The sequence below is a fragment of the Anser cygnoides genome, chromosome 19, assembly GCF_040182565.1.
Source record: "Anser cygnoides isolate HZ-2024a breed goose chromosome 19, Taihu_goose_T2T_genome, whole genome shotgun sequence".
NCBI lineage: Eukaryota > Metazoa > Chordata > Aves > Anseriformes > Anatidae > Anser > Anser cygnoides.
In genome coordinates this window covers 7906712-7921812 of record NC_089891.1, presented here as the reverse complement: position 1 = coordinate 7921812, position 15101 = coordinate 7906712, and the positions used below count along the sequence as shown (strand labels likewise).

General features: G+C 42.5%; 1 protein-coding gene across 4 annotated transcripts in view; it reads right to left on the bottom strand.

Moving 5' to 3' along the window:
* HLF (HLF transcription factor, PAR bZIP family member) overlaps window positions 1-15101 on the bottom strand; it is a 35830-nt gene that overhangs the window by 14466 nt on the left and 6263 nt on the right. Inside the window, exons 3-4 of one of the 4 annotated variants that reach the window (XR_010825927.1) lie at window positions 9861-14251; window positions 8810-9020 (exon numbers count right to left, since the gene is read on the bottom strand). The exons of 2 other annotated variants lie outside the window; for them this stretch is intronic. Coding sequence is in view for 1 of the 2 variants with exons in the window: in XM_066980264.1 (XP_066836365.1) it covers window positions 13968-14251 (284 nt within the window). In the remaining variant the exon portion in view is untranslated. Of the gene's footprint in view, window positions 1-8809; window positions 14252-15101 lie in introns of those variants that run through there. One more of the 4 variants, XM_066980264.1, reaches the window with a different exon arrangement.

Below are 15101 nucleotides of genomic sequence, written 5' to 3'. Positions count from 1 at the left end.
GGTCTGACCTCTGCATTCAAAAGGGAAAGGCAAAAAAAAGAGGATATGTAATTAAAGCCTGTATCTCAGAGCAGATGAAGGAGAGGGCTGTGCTATCTGAAGCTGCACACGTGGCCTTCGTTCCGGTGTCTGCAGGCTTTTGAGGGCTTGACTTTGCAACTCCTGCATGTGGTTAGCATTATGTGCATGTAATATGCTATGCCTGATGGCCCTTCAAAAGCAATAAATAAATCCGAGGCACCACCAGGTAAAATTTTCCACAATGTCTACTGTACTTAGGACTCTGCTCTTCTGTAAGATCCACACTCTGAAAATCTTACCCTTGAACGCGCATGAAGGCAGCACTTTCTTCCATGAGGCCCCATTTCTGACAGCTACCAGGAAACCCCACTCAAAGCAGCTCCTGACAACCACTGTTCAGGACGCTGGAAGTAGCAGACCCCATTTGGAACATTTCACTTGCACAAATGCTACACAGAAAGCAAGGGGGTTGTCCTGCTCCTGGGACGAGTCACAGGGATTCATTTCCCCTTTGGGATCCTTGAAAAGCCCAAAATCCACACTCCTCTTAAACTACTCATTTTTTGGTAGGGTGCTGCTTTCCTTACAAAAGACAGGCCAAGATGACATTTAGTGGGGACAGGGCCTGAAGAGAAGCTGTAGGGATGCAGGTGTTTTATTGTAATTCACACTCGGCTCAGAAGCACGTTTCACTTCAAGATGTTGGTACTCTCTGGTGCATTGGAGCTTCGTGACATCCTTCTGAGTATCATTTGCATATAGTAAGGCTCCTGAGAAGGTACAATTCTTCCTTATTTTCTTAAAGGGAAAGATCCAGAAAAGCATCAGAACTGTTAATCTGTTAATCCATTTCTCTTTCCTTAGACCCAGCTTTAGTAAGTCAATCCTCAACCAGCACACTTTAGCTGAGCCTCTGCTTTAGGTGACAGCCACATATGGCATCCATAAACACCCCTTTCAAAACAAAGATGGCACTTGTCCCCAGGTTGCATTCGTGTCACTGCCAATGTTCTCTGCAAGACTCCCGACCAAGTTCCTCTCACATTGTTCTATTTATTTGGCTAATGAACATCCAGGACAGCACGCTCCCAGTCAGTAAACAGGTCTCGCAAAGCCACCATGTAATCCTGAAAGCATATGCCACCCATGAGTCATGTATCTATTACCCAGTTCTGGTACCCAAGCCCATCTTGTTTGGGTGTGTTATCAAAACAGAGGTGAGTGAGATTTCAAATGGCATGGAAAAGCCACGTGAAACAGGTACATTTCCTCTAACTCCCAGTCAGTAGCTAATGGCAGGCCTGAGAGACAGACAACAGATGCTATCAGCTGCTCTCTGAATATATCCCTTACGAAAAAGGGGTCACTGGACAGAGTTACAGCAACTTGCAATCTCGCCTTCTCTTTTGAGCTGTTCTGTACACAGCACAAAGTTGAAATACTGCACTAGCTTTTTATTTTATTTACATTTATTCCCTATAAAAACTACACTCTTTTGGTGACAAAATTAAAGCTTTGCAAAGGGTGATTTGTGTAACAATCACATTTTAAGAAGTAGAGATGCCAGGAGGAGGACGCATTGTTCCCATAACCTTCTGTGTAAGACTTAGTACATCTTTTTTTCTCTTCAACTTAATTTAAGACCCCCTAACACAGTTGGAGAAAAAAAAAAAACAAGCAGCAAAACCCCAAAACTTTTATTTTTTTTTACTGCCCAATAGCCACAGAGGCCTAATTTGGTTTCACATATTCGTTTTATTCTCAGTAAGCACAGACAAAGAAAGCACAAGGGCGTGTGGTTGTGTCTTCCCTATTGATATATTTATCTTCATTTATAAAGTATACAAATGCATCAGTCATTGTGTAGAAAAATAAGTCAGAGGAGGAAGGGAAAATGTAACCGAGGCCTAGGGAAAATTCCAGGAGACCAGACTGTTGCATATGGACGTTACCAGTGGGCCTGTATTTCTCTACAGCTGCTGCACAGCGTAGGTTTTTGTAGCACATCAGATGCAGACAAAAAACAAGGAGCTGCAAAATTAAGTCTGATAAAAAGATATGACGACATTGAACAATGGGCAAGACATCGTCTCATAAGTTCACTTTTATATGTAAGAGAGTCATCTAGCACCAGAAAATAGCTGAAAACGCTACGATGTTGAGTGTCAAAACCCAAACTGATGCCTGCAGTGATTTCTGCACTCAAGAACTGCAGTCATATTTTCGTAGAGAGATGAAGGTAAAATAAGCAAAACATCTCAGAGAAAAGTGACCAATGAAAACACCACTTACCAAGATCTTTAAGCTTTTATCTTTTAAAAATAGCTGTCATGAAATAGGTATATGATAGAATATTATTTGAAGAAACCCTGGAATTACTAATACTTATTTTCCTTCTTGTGACCTCCTCTTTTCCCCCAGTTTGCGTGTAATGGAGATTTTACTTTTTGCACACTGCTTGGTCCTCCACTGCCAAGCACTCAAAAATATTAAATAGCTTGAGTGTTGTCTTTAAGGCAACATGAACTGGCAAATCACTTAGCAATTCACATAGTACGGAAGCTTTTAAATATGTCTGCATTTAAAATATATACATAAGCAAACAGGACTTTGTTTTCTGAAAGTTACCATTAATTGTAAGCCAATGGCAACCTTATTTACAGTAAATGTATTTTTAATACAGCATTTTTCTTCCAGTAGCCATAGCTGCAAATTTCAAAATTAGTTGCCAATCCAGACATCCCAACTTTCAAACAATATCTTGGCACTGAAACATTTCTTTAACAGAGACACTTCTACCCCCTTCAAATATAGTAATTTTGCCTGCCAGTGAACAAAGGCCTTTGTGTGCTGTGCTCGACGCTTGGCAGCAGCCAAACAAGCAGCTCAACACCATCCCGATCAAAGACAATGTGCTTTCCTACTTTCAGGGGCAATGTATCACTGCCATGCAACACCATTATTTAGGGTTTATCTGGGAGGGAGGAAAGGGATGGTGTACTTATCTTTGAGCTTCGGTCTCAACAATCCTTACCATTTATATTAAATATAACAGTGCCTTCCTACAAATAAGCTGATTCCCACCGTTGGATGATCTGGCTTCCTTTTTATGACGGTGGTTGTATTCTCTAAGTGGAATACCTAACAGACAGCATGGGTCTTACAGTACTTTGTTGTCCAAGGCTTCTGTGTGGATTTTTTGGGGGGCCCAACCCTACGCGTTCTGTTCCTCTGCTCACAGCAGGCCACGTGCTGCCCGTGCAGAGCTCCACAACATGCCCTGCTGAATGCAGGCACAGGTCTGCAGGAGCTGGCCATGTACCTGTGCCAAAATGAAAGGAGAAACATTGGAGAGATGTAAAGCACTGCAAGCTGAGGGCAGCAACAATTCACAGGCTTGGAAAATTATGTGGGCTTTACCTTTTACACTCCTGTTAACTCTGATTTTCATGAAGTAGGTGGTGTTGCTACAGCAACTGTCATATCACATCATTTCTGCTGTCTCTGTCACAGAGATCATCTTATTTTATCTTAAACTCAGATATGCAGTTCTTCCTCTGTTCTAAAGCTCTCTATTTTGGATATAAAAAATTACAGAAAACAGAGCGGCACCATATAAACGATACTTTTAAAAATGTAGTGAAGTCTGTAACATTTTTATTTGTTCTCCTTTTACATATGCAGAAGGAATAAAGAAAATAGCATTGACCATATTTACGGTGCTCCAGAGGTTCAGAAATAAATTAAGAGCAGGTCTCATGATAAAGATGCTTCGTGCTACCTTTAAGGGGTTTTTCCTACAGAAGCAAACCCTGTGTTCTCATGCACTTCACCAGAAGTAACTAATCCATTCACAGGTACAAACACCTTGCTTCCTCATGCCCGGGTCTATTTATGTACATACATTCCGCACCGCTCACACCCAACTTAGATGACACTTCCATCCACCGCACACAGTATGCTGTTCAGCTCACATACCTCAGCTGCTTAACCTGCAGCCTGGAAGCAGCACCTACTGAAGCAGCAGCCTTATTTTCACCTGTTTGGGAACATTTCTCCTACCCGCTGGGCACGAGGTGGCCACCCCGGCTTTGCAGCTCCCTGGCTGACTGTCACAGGAACTTTGCTCAACCTTGTTTGCCTCCATTTCACTGCCAGGGTAAGGTCTTCGAATATTCCATGCACTAGTAGAACTCAGTAAAATACTAATGACTGAAAGGCTCTATTGAATTTTTGTTATTAACATGAATTCCAACTCAAACATTCACAGATTTTTCCTTTAAAAAATAAAAAAAAGCAACATTAGTAAATATACAGTTCCTCTTTCTGGCTACTCAGGATACTAGAGAAAACCTATTGATAATGAAAGGCTATTTTGAAGCCCTGAACTGCTAGCACAGCTCAGACACCAGCTCAAGCTCTGGCACAGCCTAAGCCCGTACGTATTTGTGCCTGCCTCTTTGCAAGCTCTTCCAGTCCCTTGCAAAACGACGAATCCAGTCACCGAATTGCACCTCATTGCTACAAGGACAGGCCCTGGGCAGGTGGAAGTCTGCCTACGTGGATCTAACCCTTGGGCAAGAACTGTCTTGTGTCCCTGGTTAAAGGCTGTGTACGCAATTAAGATGCCAAACAGCCTTTAGTTCTGCTGATCACTTTGTAAGCTTCATTTCAGTGCCCGACTACAGTTACTCTTTAGATCAATTTCCTAGAGAAACAAATTTTGTGTGGCCATGCTGTGCACAACTGTGTAGCCTCTTCCCAAAAACTTTTGAAGCTGTTGGCCAATTTCTAACAAATTTGGCAGAGATATATCAGTCTCAAACGTGTATGACTAACAAGCTTCGTGAAAACAATATACAAAGAAATTCTTAATTCCCTGACCAAAAGAAGGCCTCACGATCTCTGTTACATGTCAGAGAATCCATGGAGATTTTGCTACTCATGGAACTAATAGGAAGGAAGAAAAATCTTTACCAAGTTATCATTTGCCATGGCAGTCATGAAAGTCACTTATACTCGTAATTCCAGTAGAGAATGAGAGCAGTCTTTTCACCTTATCCCACCCACTCATTTACTATTTCAAGTAATCACAAGCAAAATTATTTGTTTGACAACTGCCCTGTCACTTGATAATCCCTCTGAATTCGGCAGACACATCTAGCACTGATAGCCATTAAAACCATCATGGACAGGTCCTGTCTTAACAATCACTGCAGAAGATGGTCAGATGTGGACAATCAAGCTGTCTGGTAGCACCCCAGCATATATTTAAAAGCTGTGTGAGAAAAGAGCTTTTTGAATCACCTGCACCACTTATGTAGCAAGCAACTGAAGTCTTCCAATAAGACCCAGCAGGAGAGTTTGGGAACCAACAGATTTGTTCTGGCAGCAATGGGACATTCATTATTGGCTTTGGGGTGGGGAGTGTTTTGACTTGTTTTTGTAAATATTTTGTTAAAATGCAGGACAAAAAGCTAGATGATGAACACTGGGTAGGACTTACAGCTAAGAATCAGTGTCTAGATTTATGCTGGAAACTGCACGTTTCTGCCCAGTTGGGGGCTAGACACTGACGCAGCTCAGTATTTGCAGGACCAGAGACTCCTCCTAATCTTCTTCTTACTCACCTTGCTGTTATTGCAGAGTTACAAATGCTCACAATAACGGAAGCTCGGGGAAGAATGAGTTAAACTTTGCAAAGAAAAACAAGCAGGAGAAACACCTTTCCTCTTTCTGCTTAACTGGATAATTGGTTAACAGGAACCTGCTTGATGAGTTTCAGCAGCTCCTGGAGATCAGGCAAGGCTGCTTCGGAGAGCAGCTAGAGCTGCTGACTGTATAAACATCTTTAAGCCGACCAACAGGGTACCCCTCGCTAAGGTGGTTGTGTTTTTTTTTTTTTTTCAGCCAAGATTTTCAGAAGGCAATGAAGCAATCCATAGAGCAGTGACCCATCCAAACCTGGTAAGAGCAGGGAACTGAACTATTTCAGGCAGAATATTTAATATAGACATAAAAGTGATCTTAAAACTATCATATGGTCAGAAGAAATCCATTTCAAAAATGCTGAAGCAAATGACGACTAAATTCTCACTGCGATGGACAGAGCATAACAGCGAGATTCTCACAAATAAGTAACAGGTCCTATCCTGGTAATTTAAGGGGCTAAGAAAATTATAGTTCTAAAGATTCATGTGACAAACGTGACAATCAATGGGCTTCGCTGGATCTGTAAAATCCTCTGGGCTTAAAAATCAATACCATTCATGTATAACACAAAGATTTTACTCAAGTAATTAGTGTTTGAGTCTAAAGAGAAAGTACAAGAGTTGATTTTCACACGGGGATTTATACTGTCCTATATAAGCTGTATGCATATGCACATGAGATTAAAAAAACCAAGATTTTTCCACAGCTTATCCAAGTTCAAAACTCTAGTTAGACAAATGTATTATCAAAGCAGCACCTACAGCAATCAGTGAAAAACGCTGGAAGAGATTCATTAAGCACCCTCCATATTCTCATCCCGACTTGTATTTATTCATCCTGATGTTTCAATTAACCGAGTGCTGATAAACGGACATTTACACAAGCCGAGCTCTAACATCAAGAACCAAGCTCTCCCTGCCTGAAGCTGTCAGTCGACATCAGTCGCTGTCAGTCGACACCAGCCGAGGCTTCCCAGGGGTTTCTTTCTCCCAGGCTCTCTTCTTTCTGAGGATGCAGGAGACACTAAGAGAAGGCATCTGTAAATACATTCTACAGAACAACATAAAGACTTCGGGGGAAAAATGTATGCCAGCATTTGCTAGTGCCCATCTGCTCAGACACAGCTCAAGGAGTCTGATAAAGTAGCCATAAGAACAGGGTTCCAGGCTGAGTACTGCCTGTATGAAACCAACCCAAAACCCCCACACTTCAAGAGAGACATATGGCCCTTCATAAAGTAACACCACTGCTTGTGATAATGTTTTGTGCCCCCTTCTGAAGCCTTGTGCTTTTGTACTATTCTTTCATTCAAGGGTGCCATCCGAGATGTTAGGGTTTCAAATCCAGAGCCAACTTTCCAAAACACACTGTATTCTGAAAAGCCCATTTTTGTTTCACAGAAAAATAAATCAGTTTGCATCATAAAGGCTTTATCCCCCCAAACCCAAAGCCTCCCATACTGTTAAAAATCAAATCCAGCTTTATTTTCCTGCATGAGTCAGGCTGCATGCAAACAGCTCTGGAGGAAGGCGAGCTTGGGATGCAGAACAGGACTGCAGTACCAAATCCAGAGTGGGATACTTGTTCTTCTAACAGCACACTCCTATTTCCCCGAGATATTTGCTAATATTTTCATCTTAAAACTAGAGGAAAACCACCCTCTTCCCCCCAAAAAGAAGTTTTACAGATTATAAAAGACACACAAGGACAGACTTTATTATTTTAACAATTATTGCTATTTTCAGAGCTCCAGCAAAGCTACTTCCTTCCATAATTGGACTTCAATCAAACCCTAGTGAAGCTTTTGATCTTGGAAAGAGTAACAACATAGCTCCGTTATCGGCACACAGGGGGCAAAGAGTAGGACATCAAGAATTTTTCAATAAAAGAAAGTTAATTGCTTTGACTTATATTTACCAAAGGTCACGACTACAAGTTCTGACTGCACGTACATAACGGTGCACACTGAGAAATCTTGCACAGACTGGCCAAAGTAAGTGTTGGGATTATACTATTTGTGTATTAAAAAAAAAAGAGGAAGAAAAAGGCAGCAAAACAATGCTAGATTACTATCCAAATATACCCCAGTGGATGTCCTGCCAAATAGCAAATATGTGGCTGTAAGCTCCAAACTGAAATAAAAGCTTGGCCAGAAGCCCAGAGCTTCACTGTATTTTGCTCAGCTAGCCATAGTCTGGCAGAACAGAGTGAACACATTCTCAGCCACGTGATAGAGAAGCCAGTCGGGCCAAGCTGATTTCCTTGTGTTGGTTAAATGTGATCTTCAGACTGTACACACCAGCGGCTTTGGGAAAACGTGAGAAAGTGGGAAACAACAAGCCACGGGCTATAAACTAAAGGGCAGAAGAAAAATCACTTAAGGGGTTTTGCTTAAACACATGTCGACAGGGCTGTGTTTTAAGTAGGGGTTGACTGGGCTCACAGGGCTCAGCACATGCTACGAAGGTGCTGAGCACCGTGCATTCACCTGGACATAAGCAGTTAAACACCGTCTCCTCCAAGCAGGCAGACCCTGAAAGGACCTGATTCTGAAAAAACACTGAATTCTTCACAGTACAGGATTAGGAGAGCCTCTTGTGAGTAGCTCAGAAAAACACTGCACAACTTCAAATCCCCTATGCAGGAGAATTAGAGGTACTTAGGCCTCTCAGGATGGGGCCCAGTAAAGGAAAGTTATGAACCTGACGGTGGTACACGTCCCCCATGGCTCAGATTTTGCTGACACTACTTGGAACAGCCACCAGACAGTAGTACTGAGCACTGAGGAACACTCATGAAGTGAGATAAAACTCGGCCAGAGGATTCAATCCAAAAAAACATACAGGGCATAATGGGCCAGAAGCTGCCCCAATTATAAGGTAGTATATTTTGATAGCAGTGATAACGTTTTCAAGTAACCGACTCGGGAAGAGATCAACAGCATCCCTGGCCAGCACCAGAGGTGCACGTGACGCCTGAGAGCACGCTGCATGCGGGAGCAGAAAGAGAAGCCACCGAAGGAGCCCTGAGAAGCACATCCCTGCTGCAGATAAGAGCAACTCAGATGAAACGCTCATGAGAGTGCCTAAGAAAAGTGAGATTTGTTTACTTTCTAACAGAAATAAATTGATAACCTAGACACGTGCGGTAGCCGGTGAAATCAGAGACGCACGGGTTGACAATTACACCTCCAGCTCCTTCCATTTGGCTCATGGTTTCTTTTCACGTGTTCAGAAGAGCTTCCAGAAACTACCATGACTTTCAACAATGACTTCAACCGCATCGCACTGAGAAAATTGAACAGATAAGAATATGGAGAAGTGTGTCCTAAACCAGGTGGTATGTCCAGTCCAACAGATCAGCCCTTCCGTGAGCAGCCACGTGATTGTGAAGGGACAAATGTCAGGTCTCAGAGCGTGGACAATCTAGGCCCTGATTTTTTTTTTTTTAAGTGCTGAGATACCAACTTAGCAGAGGTGTTTCAAATAGACAGACACCCAAACTGCAGCTGTCCAACACTTGTAGCTGAAGGCTTGAGGTCTAACCTCCTCAAAAGGTGGCTACACAGGTGAACTTTAACTATGCTGTACTCTTTCCTAATTCTCTCATAGTTTAAGTGATGCAGGTGTTCAGAAGGTCAACCTCCTGCTCCCATTCACTCAGCCTGTATTACTCTCAACAAATGGCTCAATCACCATAAGGACCAGACCAGTACCACTTCAGAAAAACCTGCACCTTATCGATACACTGCATTTTTTCCTGTGTGAATTAGAGTAAGGCATTAGGAGAACACAGTTAAGTAACACGGCAAAATCTTGGTATCCGATTTAAACCCATACTGGATATCTATGCTCTTCTCTTCCAAGAAAAATAGTCTTCACTACAAACAGGGGAATTAATTTCTTGCTTATCACTGTACTCACAGTGGTGCAGAGGGCAGGCCCTACACAGCTGGTGACAAAGGCCAGGCTGTGGTCAGGGCCTTGGGACTAACCTGCTCAGGTAGCTGCAGTCCCAGGAGAAGGCTGGAGACGTGAGAGTCGGAATTAAACAGAGGTGCCCTACAATTCTCATTTTCACTCCCCAATGCCTGCACACTCCTTAGCACTCCTCAGAGCAGCACTCACCAGCCTGACCACCCAGCTCCAGGTGCTGACTTGCACTGCCTGCATCCCAAGTCCTCATTGCTCCTCCCTCACCCTGCCGTAAGCAAAGAGAACAGGGCTCCTCCGTGGGGCTGGCCCAATGTACACGATGGGTGTACCACATGAAGTTACCTCACAATGCATGGAACATATAAAAAATATATACTGTCGTCAAAACTTAACGTAGACATCCATATGCTGCTGTGATGAACCTCAAGTGGCACTGAGCTCGGCGCTTGCCGTAACTTCAGAACTGCACCTGAATTTTACTCTCCCAACGTTAAGCTCAAGGCAATGTCTTAGACTTAGCTTAAAACAAAAAATAAAAAAATAGGCAAAGCAAAAAAAAATTGTAACATTTCCATATAAAATTTCGCCAACTTAATTCTGAGAAAGCAGGATGAAACTCGAGAGTTTCCATACAGCTTTCTTCCCCAACCCCCGCCTTTTTTTTTTTTTTTTTTAAAAAAGACACTTCATATAGTGTATACCACTGTATGATGCCAGTGTCAGACCAAATGTACTTTCAGGACTCAGGTAAGCATTACCTTACCAAAAAGGGTATTGAAACATCTCGGTGCTGGGCTGGAAGCAGAAGGTGGTTCTGTTGTAACAGACTCCTAAATGCCCTGACAAGTATGTGCGTTCAGGGCAGGGGGAAGGGGATGCGAAGGGAGCAGGGGAGTCGATCCAGCAGCGCCGTATTAGACTGCAAGCGTGTTGTGTCATTACAGCTTTATCCCGACACACCCATATTTACAGCACACAATGTACTGTACAATTCACAATGCCAAGAAACTCAACATATCTAATCTGGCAGAAAAACAAAGTCATATCAGGTTAATCCAATTCTTAAATTGCACAACTTCGAAAAGCCAATAGGAAAACAAGCCTTCCCCTAGCTCCTGCTCCCCCTTTCCTCCTCCCAGCACACATACCCTGCCACGACCTACTTTTCTCTTTGATCCCTGAACATTTTTAGCCCACTCTCACTGTCCCATGTTTCTCATTCACTTCTAACCCACCTCCACCCCAGACCCCGATGGAAAGTTACGCTGATTAGAACAAGCTGTAAAAGGGAGCTTTGTGCAGAGCGCCCGGGCTAAAACGCACTGCGGAGAATGAATGGCAGGACACATACACAAGGTCACTTGGACGTGTGCCCACATGTGATACTGCAATAATTGTGATAAGATAACAGGCCTCAAATTTAAACTTGGCTGACTACAAGGGAGTTTCAAATTGGGCAGTGGAGCTGGAGCACTTGTGCTGCACCAGAGGAACAGGATATAGCAAGGCTGCATAAATGCTCAGCTTTTTAGGTAAAATAACTTTGCTCAACTTCAGAGGATCAAGATTGTTCCATTACCCGCGTTTGGTGCTTTGGGGATTTCGCCTGCAAATCATACAGCTGGTTTTCCAACTTCTCTTTTTAAATGAAACCTTAGAGTCATGTAATCACACAACTCCAGGAGATGAGGATTTTAAAGGAAGAATAATGGTGGAAAAAAGTTTGACACCCGCTGGCAACCAATTAAACCTCGTTTCTTGTAGATTTGTTTCTCAAAGTGAATCACCATCTCATGGTGTCTAGAAGGGTGTCAGCTCTCACCGAAGCACTTCGCACACATCAGGCATTTTAAAGTTTTTATGTAAATTCTCTGATATAGAAAATGCACATTAACATTACAGCTCTTCCTGCTCACTAACATATTCCTATCATATCCAGTCATTTATTTTCATGACATTTTAGCAGTGTAATTACTCTATCAGAATCTCAACTTGCTTGCCACATTTGCCTATAATCAGCCTATGTACTCAAAAATCTCGATCAGGAGCACACAAGAGGCCATACACACCTAGCATAAGGTTTGCTTTCACAGCAAATCATGCAAGAAAACCCACAACATCCATCTATCACAGTCAGCGACAGAGCTGCAAGAGTTACATACACAAAATGGCCAAATGCCCCACGCTGTAACATGGGGCCACAGCTGCAGGGATTACAGACGTCAGTAACATCTGTATTTCCACTATGCAGCACAAAGACAGAGGGAACACAGTGGTATGTCTGATTGCTGCAGGCTCCTTCAAATTAAGTCAGTTTAACCCTCTCTGTTGTGATGAGGAGCAGGATTTGTTTTCAAGTGCCAGTTCCTACTTACTAAGCACCTAGCTGGTTTTGAAACTCACTTCTTGCTGGAGTGGGACTCACTTCCAAACCTTGCAATAGTGAGTCTATGAAAGTGACCAAACCATTTTAAATCGCCTCCTTTATTTCAGTGCAGCCCCTCTCATTTTGAGTCTGTTCTATACTCCATAGCCTTGAGTAACATAGGCTTCTACGAGAAGGTTTAGTACTATTACTGCAGTATCCTCTAAACACTGATTGCTCCATAAAACAGCTCTGCAGGAGTATTTTGTCTTTCGAAGTTTCATGTTAATGTTTCTTCCCTTTTCCAAAAGGCAATCTACAGTTTCTTTCCTTGCCTCCTCAGAATCTCAAGTCATAAGCATTTCCTAGTGAGACCACATTTAAACTCAGTTTTGGATGCCTTCCTCTGCATTACTATTGCAGAGTTATCAGGTCACCTCAAATAACGCTGCATCCACATACAGGAATTAAGAGAGTGGCGAGTCTTGCAAGTGTTCCAAAAAAAGTTAAGGTCCAGTCATTGCCACACAAAGTAATGGATCTTGCTGGGGATGGAGAGCCCTGTTCATTCATTTGTTTATTAAATTCAGGAGTACCAACCAGCTCTGTAATGAATTACTTAATCTTTGACCTATTGTCCACAACCATGTTCCAGAACAAAGAATTTATAGCAAGCTGAGCTCCCTAAGGCTAATTGGAAAAAAACTTTTTTCCTTTAAAACCATTATCCATCCTCAGCCAATCTTTGTCACAAAATGCATTTTCGCTTCTGTGTATACACCTGAATATCTAAGGATTACATTTTGTCACAGACGAGCTACTGCCATAGTTCACTCTGACATCTGCTTGTAGTAAACACATGCTAAAACATTGATCTATGGGTACCTGCCAAGTTATGTTCCAGTAATAACTTACATTTTCACTTCAGTTAACGAGGACCTGAGTTTTCTAGGACCCTAACACAATCTGGATTTTTTATTCTTTGTTCTACAAGTGGCCACACCAAAACACAAGCTTACGAGCAAAGGGTGTCAAAATCCTCGATGCCTGTTTTCATTAAACAGCAAATAATATGAACAAGAGAATACCAGCAGTAAGATGAAGAGCTAAAGCTGTTTCTCTAAAAGTTGAGCAGAGAACCCCTAAGCAAAAGAGTGCCACATCAGAGACGCTAAGCAAGGGTGCTGGATGGTGTACAATGAAAATCTGGGCTGAATTTAGCCCTGGCAAGATTTAGTTCAACCAGAGAATGGGACAGGGAAGCAAAACTATACAACAGCTTCAAAGCTGGTCAGAAAATTAGGTTGAACAATAACTTGTAGTCATTTAAAACTTGATGGATGGCACCTCAGTTACACAAAGCTGAAGTGCCCTGAAGAACCCCAGCAGAAAAAAGAAATGATGAAATGCCTAACAGACACTGCTTTACCTGCCTGTGTTAGCTCTCCCCCCGTTACATCTGAAGCTCTCAGGTCCCAGCTCAGCTTTGTGACAGACAGCTTCTTTAACGCTGTTTGCTGGCTCCTTCGATGCCATTTGCTCATGAAACATTGCCATACAAGCTACAAAATCTGTTTATACTGTATTCATTTTGACACAGATGTGCATTTTAACATCCATTTTCTATATTTACTCCTCAGATATAACTTACTCCATTAGTTCCTACTGGATTTGAGGTTTGCTTTAAACAATTGCTTTCTTCCAGACCCTTCGCCATTTACCTCACATAAAATAGCTCAAACCACCGTTTTTCTTGCATATAACTTAGTTGAAATGCTCCTTCCTGATCCTCACAATCTTTTGTGGAATCCTGACAAAATATTGCAATATATTTTATGAAAGTAAGACTTTTCAAAAGCAAGCTAATGATTACGTTAGTGTGTAATACAAATATTAAATAGCTGCACAGCGTTCTGCCAGCCAAGCTTCTGATTTCATAATGATTTAAAGTACTCTTTACTGATGACAAGTATGTCCTTCCATTCTGAGGGAACTCCACTGGTATGCTGAGACCAGCTACCCCCCTTAAAAAAGTCCAGAAAGATCAATGAGAAGAGAATGGATGGTGACATTTTGCTGGTCCACCTAGGAGCTGCTGAAGGAGGGCAGTCAACAAGCTGTGCTGAAATCAGCGGCACCACACGAGAAGTAAAGTACTCATCGCTGAGACTCGCTGGGCAGAATCTGGCCGCTGCTGGCTCCCACAACTGCCAATCTGCTGTCATATAAATATGTAGAGATTGCAACAATTTAGTATGTTTCCTCGTAGCTTCATCTAATCAGATAGCATCAATGTCTTTACATACATCTCCTGATGACGTCTTGTCTCTTAACTCTAACATATTGTTTCATGAAAGACTTCAGGGTGTACTCGCTTCTTAAAAATCAAACCCCTGCACCAGACGATCAGTCAGCCAAACACGCTGAGATGGGAAGCAGGGCTAGGAGAAAGTCACAGCATTTTCCTAGGTAACTGCAACAAGTTCAGCTCTTGGCATCCCTGAAACACCTTCCTCAAGGGACAAAACCCACGCTTGCTCCCTCTGCATATCCTCTTCCTAACACCAGACAGCCCTTACACGCTTACACGGCTGGATCTGCGTGGAAGGCACCGTTCCACAGGAGAACTCAAGCATCAGGCCAGGTACATTTTTAAAGCATAGTACAAAACCCAAGATCTTTCTTGCTGTTTACTGTTTGAACTCCTAAGTAACTTCAAGTTCTTTCACGTAGTTGAGCAATTATTTAACCAATAATCAACATTTAATGGCAAATATTAAAATTAGATCTTTTGAAAGAGACAGTGTTCTTGCTTCTAGCATTAACAAGGCTTGTTCGTTCAGCACTTTTTCCCCTTGTTATCATGTGACAGGCTATTTTTAATATTTGCCAGAATATATTTTGCATCTTCCTTTTGATCCAGAAAGCAGCATGCGAGGCTTGCCTGGATATTGCCTTCCCCTCGCAGCGCACAGAGCTGCGCTTTTCCACTTGACTGCAATTTCGGCACCGGCTGGTAATGGCAGGAGCACGCAGCCACGCACGCGTGCCTGCTGCTGTAGCACAGG